At 43.2% G+C, this 14,870-nt stretch overlaps 2 protein-coding genes across 3 annotated transcripts; one reads left to right on the top strand and one right to left on the bottom strand.

Annotated features, from left to right (window-relative positions):
- Positions 1-299: 299 nt before the first annotated feature.
- mkrn2 (makorin, ring finger protein, 2) lies at positions 300-11,346 on the bottom strand. 2 transcript variants are annotated; one of them, XM_083971386.1, is made up of 10 exons: positions 11,215-11,346; positions 10,219-10,347; positions 9,709-9,899; positions 9,389-9,547; positions 9,115-9,290; positions 8,120-8,185; positions 3,016-3,164; positions 2,280-2,390; positions 828-972; positions 300-731 (listed from the first exon to the last, which is right to left on the bottom strand). In XM_083971386.1, the coding sequence occupies exons 1-10, from the start codon at positions 11,238-11,240 to the stop codon at positions 564-566; spliced, it is 1,320 nt and encodes a 439-aa protein (XP_083827512.1). In that variant the 5' UTR covers positions 11,241-11,346; the 3' UTR covers positions 300-563. The 2 variants fall into 2 exon arrangements, with proteins under 2 accessions (XP_083827512.1, XP_083827511.1); XM_083971385.1 differs by having other exon boundaries at positions 9,389-9,553.
- A 749-nt stretch (positions 11,347-12,095) lies between these two features.
- mkrn2os.1 (MKRN2 opposite strand, tandem duplicate 1) lies at positions 12,096-13,861 on the top strand (the record flags this gene model as incomplete). The annotated part of the gene is made up of 4 exons (XM_083971149.1): positions 12,096-12,307; positions 13,035-13,081; positions 13,224-13,392; positions 13,471-13,861. 4 exons carry the CDS (start codon positions 12,096-12,098, stop codon positions 13,676-13,678), a joined length of 636 nt encoding a protein of 211 aa, XP_083827275.1. The 3' UTR covers positions 13,679-13,861.
- Positions 13,862-14,870: the final 1,009 nt, after the last annotated feature.

Genomic DNA, 14,870 nt, shown 5'->3' on the forward strand with positions numbered 1-14,870 from the left:
CTGTTGTAAGCGTTTTGAAGTTACACAGATAAATCGACTCCAGTCTCAGACTTGTGATGTGAAGTCGAGCAGTGAGACGGTGAGTGGACGCCACGTCTTCTCGGTGGCACAATCAGTGAATCACCTCCAAGGACACGGAGGTCAAGATCAGTTCCCAGGTGAGCGAGGCGCTACAAGCTGACTACGTAACATTTCATGCACATGATATCTAAAATGCTGAGTCAGCTTGGAGGCTGTTTTTTGTACACAGGGGGTGATTTTTTTTTTTTTTTTTTGGTGGGGGGGGGGGGGGGGTTCCATAAAAGTTAAAAATAATAAAAATAAATTCAGCACAACACCAGCTTATTTACACCATAAATAAAATCTCAATAATACATCAGTAATCGCTCTCTAAATGTGAACATTATCATCGGACTGAAACACACCACAGAGCTGCAGAGTTGTCACATGATTTAATATTTCCATCATGTGATCCACAAACATGGCCGTCAGTCTCAAAACTGCACACAGCTAGATGTCCCCCTCCTGTTACCGTGGAGACCAGTAAAGACCGGCCCGGGCCTCTACTGATCTGGAGCCGGCGGGTTCTCCGGCCCCTCGTGGCTCGGGCCCGACATCTGCATGAAGAGCTCCCTCAGCTCCGCCATGTCATCGTCGAGGGCGGGGAGGGGCGGGACGGACTGCTGCTCGCGCTCCTCGATGAAGTCCCACAGACGGACGCTGTTCATGAACTGAGGAGCACAAACAAACAAACGCTGTCAATAAACTACAAAACCCAGGAGCACTCATCTCATGTCTGAATCAAAGTTGCATGGGTGGACTCTGACCCGCACGTTCCCCTCGGAGCTCAGCTGTTTCCGCGGCCGGTCGGGTTCTGCTCGGCTTCCGTCCGGGAAGGCGTGAAGGTACAAACACTTTCCTCCAAACGGACAAGAACCGCGACCCTGATCGAAGTACTTACAGGCCTTCTTACTGCAGACACACACAGGAAGCAACAGTAAAGTGACCTGCAGTCTGGTGCCTCTACCACTGTATCACATACATACATACATACATACATACATACATACATACATACATACATACATACATACATACATACATACATACATACATACATACATACACAGTGTTGTGCCTGAACGCGTTCAATGAACGATCGTTCATGAACTCGTTCATATTTTGGGCGAACGTGAACTGAACGTAGGTATTTCTGCTTGATGAACGTTATTGTGAACGCGTTCATTCTGGCGTTTGTGAACGCCGCTCTCGACTTCGTTCAGGAGTCTGCCAGATTTCCATAGAAAACCCAGCTAAAACACACTGTAAACAGGCGTTAATATGTAGCGGAAAGACCACCCAATCTGGCAACACCTATCAGCTGTTTGGATCAGCGGCGCATGGAAGAGGCGGAGTGATACAGCGCGTCGCGGAGCCGTCTGTGTGGAGGAATACTGACCCAGTTGGTTAGTAAAAGCAAAGATACTCTATTTATCTTATAAACCGTCTTTGGTAAAAGATGACGGGGGTTACGCTGGGGCCACACCGGACGCGCGAGCCGCGGCCCTCCTGTTCACATCAGACGCTTCTCCGCGCGGTCGAGAAGCGCTTCTGCCCCTCAGCTGTGTGTGTGTGTGTGTGTGTGTGTGTGTAGCCTGTGTGTAGGTGTATGTGTATGTGTGTGTGTGTGTCTGTGTTTCTCTCTCACGCTCTGTTTGGATTAATAAACACAAATAGGCTACAAACGTACACACATTGGACACATCTAACTCAGTTACTTTTTGGGTAAAGTAAAGTAGTAACTATAACTAATAGCCTACTACTGGTTAAAACTGCTAAAATAACAGCTGTCTTTGGTTCGATATGGGCTGAGGCAATAATTTTGAAAAATAATAGCTTGTAGAAACATATTGGAGAAAAAAAAGAACTATGAACTAGTTCAGTTTTGGAACCGTGAACTTAGTTCAAAATTTTGAATTATGAACTATGAACTGAACTAGTTCATTTTAAAATTTGTGAACTGAACTTTGAACTAGTTCATGTAGAAAGTGAACTTTCCCAACACTGTACATACATACATACATACATACAGTACATACATACATACATACATAACCCTAACCCACAGTTAGAAATGTGAAACCACATCAACCTGATCAGCTGAATAATAAAATACAAGAATTAACAATTAAATCCAACCTAAAGCAAACGAACCAAGCTTTAAAATGCTGCCTTATGTTGGAAACCTGCAGGTGGATGTGGCTACTGGGGCAGCTCACCTGACTCCTGACTTGAAGAGGTCAATGAGGTGGTCTTTGTCCTCCTGGTCCTCAACCCAGTAAACTGAGGGGATGACAAACTCTGACACGACCCGACACTCTGGACACGACCTGAGACCAAGAGACACTTCATCAGAATAAAACAGAGACAACAGGAAAAACTGTGTCCTGAACCACATTGTATCTGGATACAGTTTGACCTGATAGCATTTACACCTGGCATTAATATGCGTCTCCAGTGTCCACATCGAGATCCAATTGAAATCCGATCACATAATTTGCGCGGGTAAACTAAAAAAGCAAATAAACAGTAGGCATATTTCCGCCCATGTACTGTAGTTGTATGCGGCTACAGGACGCAATACCGTTTACACTTGTGTTCAATGTGGTCACAATGTGTCCCTGACCACCTTTGGAGGTGGTTTGGCCGATCACAATCCGTCCTCATTGTGTCTTAGGTGCGTTTACACCTGTACTTTCATGTGGTCAAGCACTATCCAATTGCAATCCGATCACTGAAAACACATGTTAATGCCAGGTGTAAACTAGGTGACAGATTCTGTCCTGTTCTCAGTGACTGTCCTAACCTCACAGACCCTTCCACAGATCCAGACTTTAACCTTTCCCACGCCCTGTGTCAACCTGAGATAAACAGACACATAACGGACAAACCAAAACCCTCGTCCTGACCTCACAGGCCTTGTCCTCGACTCTGGTTTCATATGACGACTCTTACTTAATGATGGTGTTGCTGAAGGTTCTGGTGCAGCGCCACTTCCTGATGCAGGCCAGACAGAAGGTGTGACAGCAGGACGACAGGATGCCGAACCTGCGGTCTGACGGGTTCGCCTTCTGCACCACTACTTCCATACAGATGGAGCACACCTGAACAACAACAACAAGCAGCAGTGAGTACTGTATGTTTAAATGCACACCACACTGCAGTCACTGTCCATATTCTGGTTGAGACAATATTGAGACAATATTGAAAAAGGTGTTCACATGTGAATCAGCTACAGGAGTATTTCTGTTAACAAGCTGATCATCATATTCTGAATGACCCGATGATGATGTTCACTAGTAGCAGGCAGCAGCAGCTGCGTACTCTGAGGCCTTGTCCACACGATCCCGGGTATTTTTGAAACCGGAGTTTTGCTCCGCGTCCACACGAGTGGTGTAATAAAAACACTCGTGCACGTGTGGAAGGCTGTTTTAACCAATCAAAATACAGTGGAAACTGCTTATGGATCAAAAGGCTTGGGACGGAATCATTTCTATACGAATGCTGTTTAAATAATTCGTTATCAAGAAATCCGCTTATAGTGTTCATTTTTGGTCATTTTATGGATGAAAACATGCGCAAAAACAATTTCAAAACTACGTGTAGCCTATTTATTTTATTTTCGGCGGTGTCCCTTTGACGTGCACTGCTGCAGCAGCCTGCACATGTTGCTGCGCTGTGTCTTGACTCTTGTGCTGTGTGCGTCACCTGGCTGGCTGAGACATGGCTGTCGGTGCGGCGCAACTCATTATCACTGGCTGTTGTGTTGTCTGTCAAAACATGGATGAATGAAACATCATATACACTTTATATGGACCGCGGACGTCACGAATAAATGTTCGGCTTTTGGCTCGTTCCGTTCATCTCCGCATAGGCTCTTTTTATCACTGCATGACAGCAGTGCGACCCCCCCTCCCGTTGTACCCGGTCTGACAGTGACATAGGCTATTGCCTGTTCATTCATGAAAATCATCCCGAAAAACTCTCAATCAAACAAGGTGGGGAATAAGAAACTGCGGCGCTACTGTAGTAGTTCTGTAATTTTAAAAACACACCGGCAGCGGCCCCGCTGATCTGTAGCATCACCTGTTACTGTAAATGATGCTGTGTGTCTTTCATAGATAACCAAATTAATATCTTTTTCGAAACGAATAAAGATGAAACACCACCCTCTTCAAGGTGGGAAGCCTTTAAGGCCTACATAAGAGGTCAGATAATTAGCTTTACGAGTTATAAGGCAAAACAAACTTATCAGAAAACAAAAAAGTTGGAAACAGAGATTGAATTGCTTGAGGGGGAATACTATCAAACATTATGTCCAAACATTCATCGAAAACTTCTGCTACTAAGAACACAGTATAACGAATTTTCTGCCTCTAAAGCAGCTTCACATCTTCTGCGTCTTAAGCAGGCATTTTATGACCAGGGGGAGAAGCCCGGGAAACTATTGGCCTGGCGCCTCAAACAATTACAAAATGAGAAAAACATTACCTCAATTGAAAATAGTGATGGACAGATTATTGTTGACCCACTAGAAATCAGTGAAACTTTTAAGGTCTTTTTTGAGAAGTTATACAGCTCAGACATAACGCACGTGGGACAAGAACAAAATATTTTCTTAGATACTCTCCAAATACCTAACATTTCAGGATTAATAAGTGCAGATCTTGGGGCAGCTATAACTAAGGAGGAAATATCTATAGCAATAGATCATTTGAAAACAGGCAAAACCCCAGGCCCAGATGGGCTGCCGACAGAAATTTATAAAAAATTTAAAGACAAATTGCTCTCCCCTCTTTTTGACATGTTTTCGGATTCATTTGAAAAAGGAATCCTCCCTGTTTCACTAAGAGGAGCTCTGATAACTTTACTCCCCAAACCTGGTAAACCTAGCAACAAATGTGGAAATCTAAGACCAATAAGTCTTCTTAATGTTGATTTAAAAATACTTAGCAAAATTTTGGCTAGAAGGCTGGAGCGAATTTTACCAAATATAATTGCTTGTGACCAGAATGGGTTTATTGTAGGTAGACAGGGATTTCATAATGTGAGACGTGTGTTGGATATTCTTCATAATCGGGAAGAAAAACCAGATTCTGCTTTGCTATCATTGGATGCCGAAAAGGCCTTTGATAGAGTTGAGTGGCCCTATTTATTCGAAATACTAAAAAGATTTGGCTGTGGGGATAATTTCTGTCGGTGGGTTAAACTTTTATATAATGAACCATATGCTGAAATAATAACAAATGGAGTTATATCTAAATCATTTAAAATCAAACGGGGATGTAGGCAGGGGTGTCCTTTGTCCCCCTTATTATTTATTTTAGCAATTGAACCGTTTGCCATTGCGGTGCGGTCTCATGAAAATATAACTGGTATGTCGGTAGGCCAACAGGAACACAGAATTGCTTTATTTGCTGATGACGTCATTCTCTTCCTGGAAAAACTGAAAAATTCTATTCCAGCCTTGTTAGATCTAATAAACACATTCGGAAGGATATCAGGATATAAAGTAAACAAAGACAAATCTTCATTAATGTTACTTAATTCAGAAGAAAGAAATAATGCCGGAAATTCTTTCCAATTCAAAAATGTAGATTGTTTTACATATCTGGGGATTAGGATAGTACCATGTATAAGAGACATTGTTGCGGCTAACTACAACCCCATGATAGACTCAATTACATCCTCTGTGGATAGATGGAACTCCTTGCCTTTATCGCTTATAGCAAGAATTAATGTTCTTAAATTAAATATAATGCCCAAACTTCTGTATCTGTTTCAGAACATCCCATTGCCACCTCCTGTTAATTTATTCCCACTCTTAAAGAAAATTTTTGTACGTTTTTTGTGGAATAATAAACGACCAAGACTACGTTTATCACTCTTGTACCTACCGTATGATCGAGGAGGCCTCAAGTGCCCCAATCCACTTTGGTATTATTGGGCAGCTCAACTGAGGACTATGATGCATTACTTTACAGATAAGTCCCTTCTACCTTGGATGAATATTGAAAACTGCTCAGTTCCTCTCCCTCTCCCTCAGTACATATACTCAGCAAAAGTCGAAATGTTGAAAAAAAAGACAAAAAATCCTATACTCAGAAATATGATTATAATTTGGTATCAGATCAAGAAGTATTTAGGTGAACCCTCCTCTCTGTCACGCTTCAGCCCAATATGGGGTAACCAGTTTTTCCCTCCAGGCAGAGCAGACCCTGGTTTTAAGAAATGGGCTGAAAAAGGTTTAAAAACAATAGGGGATCTCATGGGATCAGATGGTGGGATTTTGATGTCATTTGAAGAGTTGATTACCAGGTATGATATTCCAAACAAACATCAATTTAAATATCTGCAGGTGAGGAATTTTATTAGATCATCTCAAAACCAGTGTTTGTCGATACCCCCGTTGTCCACTTTGGAAATGGAAATGAAAAAAGATTGCTATGGAAAGGGAATCATCTCCAGACTATATAACATGTTAGCAGAGGGATCCCATGAGTCTTCATTAAGGAAACTTGATGCCTGGAGGGAAGATTTACAGGAGGACTTGCCCTCAGAGGACTGGGAAAAAGTGTGTGCTGAAGCACAAACACAAACTACCAATACTCGTCTCAAAATACTCCAATATAATTGGCTAATGAGGACATATGTGACACCAGAAAAGCTTAGTAAGTATAACGATACTATCCCAGACCTGTGTATCAGGTGTGGAGAGGAGAAGGGGACGTTCTTTCACTGTGTTTGGGAATGCAGTAAAGTCCAACAGTTTTGGCGGGAGATTAAACAAACTTTAGAGACTATTCTAGGTATAAAATTAGTCCTTGACCCTAAACTATTTATTCTAGGATTATATCCTGATAGACATCACATGTCTAGAAAAATAATCACTGCCCTGGATTTATGTTTACTGCTTGCAAAAAGAGTCATAGCACTGTCATGGAGGAGTACCAGTAAACCAAAACTCATCAACTGGGTTAAGGAAATATCCACAACTTTACCTATGGAGAAGATAACTTACATTATAAAAGGAAAACTACCACTATTTCAAAACATTTGGGGTCATTTTATGGAATATATGGAGAGTGTGGATTTGAGTAATGTGGGGAATGAAGCTGACGAGGCGTAGTTGTCGGTAGTCCTTTGCAGTGATCCAAAATAATTTATTTTCTTTTGATATTTGATTACTTAATTCTGTGTGAACTGTACATCTAAATTTGTATTTTTGATCCAAGCACAATAGTGAAATAACCTGGCTAACTCTTGATAAGGCAGAGAAACCTTTATTGTTCGTGGTTGTTGTTGTTGTTGTTGTTGTTGTTTTTTATATACTTATACTTTCACCTAAGTGTTGCTCTATGTTATCTCATAAATACCTGACTTGCAAGGAAGGACAATTTGAATGCTGGACAATAATTTTGTGACGTCTTCCTTGATGTGAGAGCACTCTTATTTCTGTATATTTATGTATTTTGGAAATATTGTGAAAACTCAATAAAGATAATGTTGGGAAAAAAAATGATGCTGTGTGGAAAACCAGCTGTGGTCTGTGATTGAGGGTGAGTTTGGAGCTGACAAGAGGATCGCCCTGACGACCGTTTCGTTATATTTTTCTCATCGAAAAACTATACAAATAGCATTTAGATGATGTAAAAAAAAAAAAAAGTGAAATAATAAAAATCCACTTTGTCACCTGCATTTTTGCGAGCTCACATCAACTTCTGCAAACCTCTGCGGGCTGGCAGTGTTTACATCAGCACGTGTGCAGCTGACGTAAACGAGAAAAACAATCACGGTTGCAGTGTCCACACGCACCCGGTGAAACCAACCCCGGCCGAAAACCCCACCCTGGACTCCGGTTTCAAAAAACCACGGTTTCAGGGTTACAAAAGCGCGGTTGCGTGTGGACAGGACATACAACCGGGAACATATGTTCACGGTCTCAAAAATACCCGGGCTCGTGTGGACAAGGCCTGAGTATGACTTTATTCCATCGAAGGTGAACAGAAGGTCAACATCAGTTGCGTTGCTGTGCTGATCAGTAACTAAATGAACCCACCTTGTCCTGGCTGAGCTGAGCAGCGAACGCCTTCTCCATGTCGGCCTCAAAGGCTGCGAGACACATCTGCAGACAGATCAGACAGTATCAACGTCATCCTACCACTGCGCCAAGTAAAACTACAGCTAAAGTTTAATACTAGAGTCAAACTGCTTCTGACAACATATAGCATTAAAGGGATAGTTCAACATTTTTTGCAAATTCACCTATTGCCATTATCACTATAGTCACAGAGGTAGGTTCATTACCTTTAATTATCGGTGCATGTTGTTTTGAGATCCGCGGGGCAGAGACATGAGCTGCTCAGCGAACACAATGGAGGTGAACGGTACAGGTCCCCTGTCCCTCGAAACCCATCAAATACACAATCCAACAACTCCAAAATGCTCACGTGGAGAAGTTGTGTGACCTGCACATTCACCACGCTATGAAATAATCATGTATAATTATGTAACATTAAGACACACAAAGCAAATACTCTGAACTACTTGAGTTGTTGGATTGTATATTTGATCAGTTTTGAGGGAAGGGGTCAGTGTACTGACCGTTCTCCTCCCTTGTGTTTGCTGAGCAGCTCACGTCTCTGCCCCGCAGATCTCAAAACAACATGCACCAAGAATTAAAGGTAATGAACCTACTGCTATGACTGTAGGGATTATGGCAATGGGCGAATTTGCCTAAATTTACCTGATAGATCTTAAGGGTTTGCATATACACCAAACATTCCTGCTTGTGTGTGATTTTATTATTTTACTAGTAGCTGTTTATTTCTATTCCTTTCTGTGTGACCGTAACCGTTTCATATTTCCAATTTAGAACGGGCAACAGGTTTACATATCACACAGAATAAATGGAGAATCAGTTTAAATGTTATAAATCACATCAGCAGGTTTACAGGGTGCCACACTGTCATAAATAGATTTCACTACATCTGCCAGATCCCGATCAACTGCTCCTTTTTTCTCTATAATGTTCAATTAAATCACCATGCGCACCTTCTCGTGCGCTCTCCTCTGCTCAGGGTCGTGGGGGTGGAGGACCTGCAGCCTGCAAACGTCACACAGGTCACCATGGAGATAGGTGCAGCTGTCTTCATAGTAGCAGTGTCCGTTGGCAGCGTAGGGACACAGCTGGGGGAGTCTCTGGGAGGTCCCGCACACTGGGGGAGGAGCTACAGAGAGCGGAGAGAACATCAATTAAACCTCCGTTACTGATTACATCATGGACGGCTGCCAGCCAATCACAGGCAAGAGCGTTTTGTGTCCCAACCGTGCTCCAGCGCTGAAGCGTCCAGGCCCGTCCTAATGGCGTCCACATATGTCTGCGGAGCTGCAGCTGTTGTGACGTCTGACCACATGCTGTCTGCCGGAGCCCCAAACATCCTGTCCACCCGGTCCACCCGGTCCACCCTGTCCACCCTGTCTGCACCTAGAGCTGAGACACAGACTGCATTTAGAGGCCAGGTGGCTCAGTTCAGCTTTGGCTTCAATGTGCTTCACTTGTGTTGTGTTGTTTTGTATTCACCTGTGTGGATTTTTTTTTTCTTTACAAATATAACATTTAACAGGTGTGTGAGCATGTGCAGTCACCTCTGTCTCTCAGGACCAGGTTCTTCTTCCCTCCACCTCTGACTGAAGCTCCGCCAACCATTCCTCCTCCTCCTCCTCCTCCTCCTCCTCCTACTCCTACTCCTACTCCTCCGCCTCCTCCTCCTCCACCTGTCTGGTCCTCTGAAACTCCCACACCTCCACCTCTGGACGCAGGTTTAATGTGATCATACCTGTATACAGGTTAGAGACATGTTAATACACACAGGAAATGATGTGAGTGTTTCTAATATATGAACAAAAGACATGATGCCTCTGCTGCTGCCTGTATTTCAAAACCTGCCAGGTGAGTGTTTGTTAACTGTGCTACCTCTCGGATCATGTGGGGATGTAATTTGTCAGGTAGGCGAGGATGGCACCTGTTATGTTGGGATGTTATGGGTCAGGGGAGTGTCACATGTCACGTTTTCTACTACCTCCTAGGTAAGTGTTACCTATCCTGTGTGGATGTTACCCGTCATGTGGGGGTGTTATCTCTCAGGAGAGTGTTACCTGCAGCGTTCTCCGTAAGCGCACACTCCTCGCTGGTAGAACTTGCAGATGGTGGAGGGTTTACTGTTGTTTATGTCGTGAGAGAACAGACAGCGGCTTCCCTCTCTGCACACGCCATGGAGGAAGTACCTGAATCACAGCACACCTGTTAGTTACCAGCAGCTGAACAGGAAGTGACATTGGCAGTTTCTCACACACACACACAGACATATGGCAACAGAATATGTCCTCTGCTCTGTGATTGGTTGGGAGCACAGATGAACAATTACAGCAAATACCCTAACTATTCCAAATAAGAACTTGAGGTTTGTTAACCATAGCAACAGTAGTGATGCTTCAGCCTCCTCAAGGTCCATTTCTATTTTGTCAGAGAGCATTTGAACTTTCCAAAAATATAAAATAAAACATTTGAACCTTTTCTGTTGCGTTTTAATGAATTATACGAACACTTTTTTTTGTTTAACCTTCCAACAGCACCATTTTCACCTTTAACCTCAAGGCCCGTTTCTGCCTCTCTGCTACCCCAACATAACCAGGTTACTGCAGCTTTGTTGTTAACACAGCAGGTATTCAGACGAAAGAAGCCGAAACCTCGGCTTTTAAATTTAAAAACTAAAACACGACGCTATCTTACGAGCAGGAAAAGCTTCAAAAGATCAACCTGCTAATGATCAGCGTTACACGGTCAACGGTTAACTCGCATTAAACCACCCCCTCCGTGTAACCTCTGACTCCTGACGCCCCCGCGGCCCCGGACAGACAGACGGGGGGTCGCAGGTGAGGTGCAGCGGGTCCCGGGTGTGGTTACAGGTCGCAGGTGAGGTGCAGCAGGTCACAGCCACAGCCAGTTTCACTAAGTTTGAACTTCTGCGCAAGCTAACGGCTAAAAACATTAGCACGATGCTAACGCGACCGTTTGTTCCTCGGTTGGAAACGACGCGAGGCTCAAACGCGGACAGGTAACAGACAGGTGAGGTCACAGACGGGCAGTCTCACCTGCAGGTCACCTGTTTGGTGCTCATCTTCGTCGCTGGGCTTCGGCTATGACGGCTGCTTCAGAGTTGTCTCTCCGGTGTCCCGCTCAAACGGCTCCGACGGTGCGCCGCGGCCGCAACACGAAGGTTCCTATGAGCTTTGTTTGACAAAGAAATACGAGCGGTGGTGGCTTTAATTTACTCTCGTCACTTCAGCAAAAATAGATAGAAGATAGATGTATTTGAAGTTTATCTGAATATTTTTATTTTTTGAACAGTCTTTTTTATTTCAGTTCATTATGGACAATACAATGAGCAAATCTGATTTTTTTTTTGATTTTTTTTTTTTACAGTAGGCTATAAAACTAACCCTCTATGAACTAACCTACATTAGGAGAGTACAAAAAGGGGGTGGGGGTTGGACAAAGTAATCTGACAGACAAAAAATTATATAAATTAAATAAATATATAGCCTAAATAATCAGAGCATGTGTCTATCTGAGCATTTTTCAACATTTTTCCATTTATAGCTGTAATGTAATTCAGAGGGGTTGCCAGAAAAAAACAAAAACAAAGAGAAGGCAGAGCAGAGCTGATCCATGTGAAAGAGGACAGGAGAGAAAGCAACAGACTTCCCACAATTATTTCAATTAGCCTATAGTGACCAACTTGCAAATCCTCTCTGTAATTGCAGAGAGAGATAGCTGAGGTGTTTGTGCATTAGTTTATAAGATGTTCTACCTACAGCTTTTCAGCGTTGTCACAAATGAAAGGAAATCTAATCTACCATGGATAAACTACTGCGGTTTCGCAGATCTATCAGTGGCTCCGCCCCCACCTGTCCCTTGGTTTACCTAGGCTACTTCCTGTCCGTGCACCTGTCCAGACCGGGGTAGCCAGCTCATGGACATCAGAGACTTGCTGAGGTTTGTGCACTGCGGCAGGACCGTCTACACGCTGGAGGATCCAGCGGGACTGCGGTGCCCGGTGTGCGGCGTGGTGGTGCGAAGCGGCCTGATGGAGGCTCCGGTCCGGATCCAGATTCCGGTGGGAAACGGGCACCGGGCGGCCTGCTGCTTCCTCATCGCGTCCCGGGATGGAGCGGCCGAGTTCAGGTAAACCGAAGGTGTTATACCTGATTCAACACCGGAGCCCGCAGGACTCTACAGACTGGACTGAAATACTGATACACGGGCACAGTGTGCAGTCGCCCACGGGTCCACAGTGGATGGACCAAGTGTTGTGGTGGGAAAATAGGCTAAAATAGACTATTCAAAAATCATATCCATATAGGCCTACATATGACAACATGTGTTTTCTTAACATGTCCAGGTGAGCGCCCTGCACCTAGACCTGCTGTGTAGGCGGTGGGGAAACCAAAAAAAATAGTTTAAAAAAAAAAAAAGTAAAAGGGCAAACAAAGTCCAGTAGCCTATCATCCTCTATAACTGAGGAGAACTTATTATTATCTAGTCTGTTCCATTTCTATTTTCTGTTTTTTTTTTTTTTAATAAGTAGGTCTAGGCTATATTTTTCACTCAATTTAAAGGCCTATTTGTTATGCATATTTAAATAACATTTTATTACTTTTCATTTTCATTTAATTTATTTGTATGTTTATTTATTCAATCTTTTGTATTTTCACATCATATCACATCTGTCCACTGAAACTGTGGTAAACTCATTATTTAATCTGTATCAAATGGAAATGGTTTGATCATCATTAGAGCAGACATTCTGGATCAGCTCTGGTCTTGGATCTTCAGTGTCACCTCAGATGTTTCTTTACAGAGCAAAAACATCTTTTGAAAACTTGACTTGGATCTCCTGTTTGTGTTGCAGTGAAGAGAACGAGTCCGAGCTTCATGTCGGCATCTCCAACTCTCAAGGTTGATTACATATTTTGTATTTAGTAGCCAGCTTTTTTTTTAATTTGACTCATGTTTAAAATGTTTGAATGGATTTAATTACATTATTTATTACATTTTAATTGGATTTCACCATAAACTAATGTTTAGTTAATTCTTGCAGGTGTCGTATTCAGTTATACAGAGTCAGGGGTTCAGAGTCAGCAGCAGGGTTGGGAGCAGAGCATCATTGTCCCTTTGACTGACCCCAACAACGACAGCCCCAGGTTCAGGTCACTGTGGGACAAGCAGCTGGAAACAGTTAGTCGTCTGAACATCTGGACACCAGACAGGTGAGGGCTGCTTCTCTCTCTCTCTCTCTGTCTCTCTTTTGACCACTATATGATTGAGTGACTGCTCCTTCTCTGCAGGTTTCACGAGCAGAGAGAGTTTGGGTCTTGTTGCTATGGTTTTGCTCTCAGCTTCATCAACAATGTGATGAGCGCAGAGGGCAGGCAGCCAATCAGCAAAGAGTGTTTCACCTCTAAGTACATCCTGCCCAGGATGGAAATTACCTCCAGGTATCTGTCAGTGTATCGGCATGTATGTCAGCACGGACACTACACCACTGCAGAGTAGGATGCTCCCTGAAGTAGCTAGTACCCACCAGCTTGGTGTATTTGCTTGAAACTCTCAAGTCTTCTGAACTTTCCACTGGTTTGTTTGCTGGAACACGCATTTCCCTCAGTGATTTTGGAGTATTTGCTGTAAACACTCAAGTCTCCCAGGCCCAGGAGCTGCCTGCTGGTCTGGTGTATTTTCTGGAGCTCCATGAACTACTCTCTGACTGGGTGTTTCTGCTGGGAAGCATGGGACCATTCTCTGCAAACACTACAGATATGCAACATACACAGTATACTTAATCCAGATTATTTTTCACAAATTTTTATTTTCAAAAGAAAATGAAACAGTGAATATTCAAAGTTTCCTTGAGGACATATTCATTGCGATGATAAAATCTGGCTCTCTGGTGGCATCAGATTCTATCAGGACGTTCAGTTGGCATGTGGATGCATGCTGCTCATCATAATAAAGGATAAATCTGACAATAAGAACCAGAAATGTTAAGTTGAATCAGCTTGTCATTCATATCAAATCAGTAATAAAACTGTGATGGCATCTACAGTTGAAACATGTGAGAAAGGCTTCTCATGTTTTTTTACACGTGATGTGTGTCCACATGTGTTTTGTGTTGCTGTGTTATCGGACACACCTGAGCTTACAGATCAGGTCTCACACACAGTTTGATAGGTGAGATGGAAAAAGTGTTGACCTACCTTCAGTCTACTCTGTCTGCTGAACCAATTAGGTCACATCATCTTTTACTTTGAAACTTCTTATGGTTTTCTTTTCTTTGTTTTGTACAATAAAAAAAAATCTGACAAAAAAACTACACATTGTTGCAAATGATATAAATGCATTTTGCCTTTAAAAAAAAAAAATGTCATAATGTTTCCTCTTGTTGTGGGGATCAGCTGATTCTGTTTCCGTTCACAGTGACACCGACACTGCTCTGCAGATAAACACCCGTTTCCCCGACGACGCTGCCAACGTGGTCTCAAGGTTACCTGTTTAGACTAATCAACAGCAGGTGAGCTGGGTCACATGACTGTCTGTCTGACCGTGGATACAACCCGATAGGCTGGGGCTGGGACATTAGTGTCATCTGATAGGCTGCAACCTGGCAACCAGGTGTGTCACAGAGGAGGAGAGAAGAAGAGGAAACAGAAGAAGACAAGTCAGATAGAGAGGCGCATTAGGACTGAGGAGG

Source organism: Trachurus trachurus (genome assembly GCF_905171665.1).
Source record: "Trachurus trachurus genome assembly, chromosome: 5".
Lineage (NCBI taxonomy): Eukaryota > Metazoa > Chordata > Actinopteri > Carangiformes > Carangidae > Trachurus > Trachurus trachurus.

What these genes read in the sequence shown, in the direction of transcription:
- mkrn2 (XM_083971385.1), bottom strand. Translation starts at nt 11,240, where the DNA reads ATGAGCACCAAACAGGTGACCTGCAG. An exon ending in ACCAAACAGGTGACCTGCAG is followed by an intron (nt 10,348 to 11,214) that starts GTGAGACTGCCC and finishes GCTGTGATTCAG; the next exon opens with GTACTTCCTCCATGGCGTGT. An exon ending in CGCTTCAGCGCTGGAGCACG is followed by an intron (nt 9,291 to 9,388) that starts GTTGGGACACAA and finishes CGCTCTCTGTAG; the next exon opens with CTCCTCCCCCAGTGTGCGGG.